The sequence below is a fragment of the Punctularia strigosozonata genome (genome assembly GCF_000264995.1).
Source record: "Punctularia strigosozonata HHB-11173 SS5 unplaced genomic scaffold PUNSTscaffold_1, whole genome shotgun sequence".
Taxonomy (NCBI): Eukaryota; Fungi; Basidiomycota; class Agaricomycetes; order Corticiales; family Punctulariaceae; genus Punctularia; species Punctularia strigosozonata.
The window spans coordinates 1,143,047-1,147,396 of NW_006767433.1; the positions used below are offsets into that span (position 1 = coordinate 1,143,047).

At 54.9% G+C, this 4,350-nt stretch overlaps 2 protein-coding genes across 2 annotated transcripts; both read right to left on the reverse strand.

Annotated features, from left to right (window-relative positions):
* Window positions 1-762: 762 nt before the first annotated feature.
* On the reverse strand, window positions 763-1,659 carry PUNSTDRAFT_59665 (uncharacterized protein; the record flags this gene model as incomplete). Its single annotated transcript, XM_007378312.1, has 1 exon — window positions 763-1,659. The coding sequence occupies one exon, from the start codon at window positions 1,657-1,659 to the stop codon at window positions 763-765; it is 897 nt and encodes a 298-aa protein (XP_007378374.1).
* A 1,211-nt stretch (window positions 1,660-2,870) lies between these two features.
* PUNSTDRAFT_59231 (uncharacterized protein) lies at window positions 2,871-3,245 on the reverse strand (the record flags this gene model as incomplete). The annotated part of the gene is made up of 1 exon (XM_007378313.1): window positions 2,871-3,245. A coding segment is annotated over one exon (375 nt), but the record flags the coding sequence as incomplete, so codon positions are not given.
* Between the last annotated feature and the right edge of the window lie 1,105 nt (window positions 3,246-4,350).

The window sequence follows — 4,350 nt, forward strand, 5'->3', positions numbered from 1 at the left end:
CCCGGTGCACAATCGGGTGCGAACGTGATGAATGCGTGCCCCGGCCCGTGGGCGTGCGGGAGGATGTCCACGCGGACGCGATAGTGATCGCGTGTCAGGGCACGGCTCCCACACTCGCCTCATGTCTCATTGTTCTCTTTTTCTGCTTCCGCTTCTGTCCCATTTCGTTCATTTCCCCTAATACTTCCGTCTCCCTATTCGGTCGCACTCTCCCGCGCCCTCCTAGGCTTCCCGCGCTCTCCTTTTGGCATCTCCCCTATTTCGTTCCGTCGCTCGGCGCTCCTAGGGCCTCCGCACTCGACCGGCCTTCCTAGGCCGGTCCACCGGTCACGTGTCGGGCGCCCGAGGACCCTCCCTTTCTCTCATTGGACCATCTTTCGTTGCGTTGATGGATTACTCATCTACTATATAGTCGCCTGTCGCACCAGGGAGCAACCCAGACTTGTTCTCTCAGTTGCTTCCCTGCCTTGTGCGACAGGTATGTGTATTTCCCCTCGTATCTTCGTATATATACTCAGTTGCTTCCCTGCCTTGTGCGACAGCGTCTCCACCGCCGTCCCGGGGGATCCGCGCTTCTCCTAGGAGCTCCAGCGCGTACTCTGACATCGCGGGTGCAGGTTGAGGGCATGCGGGCCGCCGGCGCGATAGTGATCGCGTTCCGGTGGGAGTTGCGATAAGACGTAGTGACGTCGTTCGTCGTTCGTGCGCGGTTGAGGTACCGGTTGCGGTTGACAGGCGGATAGGGGATGAGCAAAGAAAAAGTCAGCGCGGGTGTTCACAGTCACAGGAACTTATGGCGCACGCGTAGTTAGCTTCGCTGGCTTGCACGTTCAGATATTTCCGCGTTATCCGCTGCAACCGCTCGTTGTTGAAGATCGCTGGGTTGAAGATCTCAGCGGGATTACGCTCGTAGTCGAGGTGCCAGAGCTTCCGAACCTCCTCCTGATAGAGGAGAAGGCATGGGTCTCCGTGCGGACCCTCGAAGCGACTCGGATGGTTGTCGATTGCGAAGAAGAAGTCGACGAAGTCTTGCACTATTGCTTTCGGCCATCCGACCCGGGCCATGTCCTCGAGGAGCCCTGTCTTCGCGATAGAGAACTCTCTCCACGTGAGCTCTCGGTCCGGAATGCAGTGCTTCGCTATTCGGCTGGGTGCGGCCTGTCGCAGCGCTACCCCGTCGCCGTCCCGGGCCAGATACAGGGTGTCATCTCCGCTCGATAGTGCGTCCTCCGTGGCTCTGCGCCGCCCCTCGGCTCTGAAGAACCACAACTCAATGTACTTGTAGGCTCGGAGTTTCTTGAGGGCCTTGTCGTCGGTTGATGGGGCGGACTCGTGGCCGACCATGCGGTCCTTGATGTGAATCGGGACCTTGGGCCGACTCTTTGCGGCCTCCTTCTCCTCTTCGGCTTTCTCCGCTGCTTCGCGCTCCAACCTCTCTTTCTCCGCAAGCCGCGCGGCTTCCCGGTCCTCTTCGACCTGACGATCCCACGCCGCCTTTTCTTGATTGATGTCGTTGGTCCAGGCGTCTAAAAGGGCTTGTGCTGCTTGCTCGTCCGTCAGGCCATCCTGGTTGCTCATGGACCGCCTGCAGGCTGCGAAGGCTGCCCCTGAAAAATTGGGCGCGACCTGTTCATGCGGGTTAGCATCGATACGTGGCATGATGCTAGCACCGGGGGGGGGTTTAAGGGAAAGTTCTCCGTATTGATCCCTAAGGAATGTTGGTGCTATTCTTTTGTTGTGCAAATTCGAGTTACGGCGGCCCTTTGCGAGCTCGCCGTATGCTGGACTCGGTAGCGGACGGTGCGGATGGCGAGGAAGAACTTGCACCGCCACCGCAACGCCCGCACGCGCATAGACTAAGTTCTTGCGCTTACGTTCATTCCTCACTTCAGCTCAGAACCGCGATCCCTAAACAGGAACAGCCCTACACTCCGGTGTTTCGCAGCTTTTGTGGACCATGTAAGCCGACACACACCGGTGTGTCCTTCTCTTCATCCCGCGTTTTGCCCCAAAGCGTGCGCGATCATGTCTCCATAACCCAAAGAAGCCGTCAAAAGCTGCTCGGCCTCATCGATTTTCCTCTGAGTCCGCTGATTGTGAGCACTTGCATCTGGCGCAAGTGCCCTCGAGCCCTGGATCAAAGCAACGGCTTCTTCAAGAACGGCTTCGTCTGCGGACAAGCGGAACTGTGCGACCAGAGACGTGCCCAGGTCAACGAGATCTTCAGCGCGCCGCAGCCTGCTGATGTCTGGCAGCAGGAACAAAGACCTCCTAAGCGAGATCTCTTCCTGCAAGACGGCGTCGTCTTTTGAACGCTGATGATGTTGCCGTAGGCAATTGGCGAGCCACCTCAAGATGATATCGTAGTATAGATGGCCCTTCGGAACAAGTGCGAGTGCTTGGCGCTGGAGCGAGATGGCCTCCTCAAGGGACGATTCTCTTCCGTTCAAACGATAATCTGTTTCCTGCGAGATCCCAAGCTTGTGGAGCGCGTATATCCGACCGGGGTGTCCGTGTGGGCAAAGCAGGAGTGCCTCGCGCTGGAGTGATATTGCCTTTTCGAGAGGCGCCGATTCGCCAGAATGATTGCAGAGACAACAGATAGACGTTCCGAGTTCGTAGAGGAATCGATGGCGATCGGGGTGCCGCATCGGACACAGCGCGAGCGCCTCCGTTTGCAATGCAACGGCTTCTTCGAACGACGATGCGCCACCGGAATGACGGCCGAGTGAACGAAATGATATTCCAAGCTTGTAGAGGGCATACATGTGGTCGAGGTGCCCTAGCGGACTGAGTGCGAGTGCCTCGCGTTGGAGCGATATTGCCTCCTCAAGAGTGGACACGTTGTTGGTATATTTGTATCGACACTGGATACACGTGCCAAGCTGGTGGAGGAAACGGCAACGATCGGGATGGTCCTTGGGACAGAACATCAGCGCTACGCGCTGGAGTGAAATCGTCTCTTCGAGAGAAGATTTATCGCTGAAATGTTCGTAGTGGCACCAGATACCCATGCTAAGCTCGTAGAGAAAGCGGTGTCGATCGGGGTGTTCTCTTGGACAAAGTGCAAGCGCCTCCCGCTGCATCGATATCGACTCCTCCAGGACCGAATTGTCACCGAAACGGCGACAATAAGACCGGAGAGATACCCCGAGCTCAAGCAGTGCAAATCTACGTTCGGGGTGACCATCCGGACAAAGCGCTAGCGCTTGCCGTTTGGGCCATATTTGTTGCTGCCGGTACATGTCTTCATCGGATGACCTATGAGTTTCTGGGGATTTGTGTGAGGCGATGCAGGGTTCGGGCTAGCTCTGAACATGACGTACCCAAAGGAGCATCAGAGCCCGCGATCTTTGGCAATGATTTGACAAGCTGTCCCGCTGTTGGCCGTTCCTCAGCAGGTTTCCAGCAATCATCCGCCAGAGACCACAGAGCAGGCGAGACGTCATGTCCCTTCGCAGGTGCTATCGGTCGGCTCGGGTGTGTGCCTTGCATCAATAGAATGACGATGACCCCGCTGCCGAGTTCCGCAAATGGAGGGCGTCCAGTATGCGCCTATTTTCCCGGCATCATTTGTCAGAGAAGTGCCTTGAGCTTCGGACTTACAAAACGCACCTCCAACATCGTGCACCCAAAAGCGTACACATCACTTTTCAGGGTACGATGGCTGTTCTCTCGAAAAGTTTCGGGCGCGCTCCAGTTGAACGATCCCTCGCATGTTGTCGCTGTCACGTTACCGTCGGCAAGCATGGTGGAGAGCCCGAAATCCGCCAGCTTCGCAATGCCCTCGCGATCGACATCAGGAAACACCCCCTCTGTGAATTAGTATCATAAAGGGCCAACAATGTCAAGTAATTACTAGACCATCCATGTAGATAAAGCTGTATTGGGACCTTTTACAGTATATACCAGCACATACCAGCACATACCAGCACAGAAGTACAAAAAGTAGGAAATATGGAAGGTCCCCCTGAGCATATGTCACATTTTTGGTGAAATGTGTACAAATATGTGGATTTTTATTCACTTTTTGGGCATATTTTGGTGATCTGCAACATCCATGGGCTCTCAAATATGATATATTGTGGCTCAAATATGACCATAAACATGTCACATCTTGTTAGATATCTTCAGAGTTTGGTCATTGGTACATGACATTACATCCACCCATTATATTTGTATGCATATATGTGATTCAATTTCCTCCTTATCATACCTCATGAAGTTCAGCGGAGGTTAGTCCACGACGCCAGAACAGATGACATCAAGGGATATTGAACGAATTCATTACGACAAGCTCTATGTTAACACTAAGCCGACCGCGGTGCGCGTGTACAAATCGGCCACGGT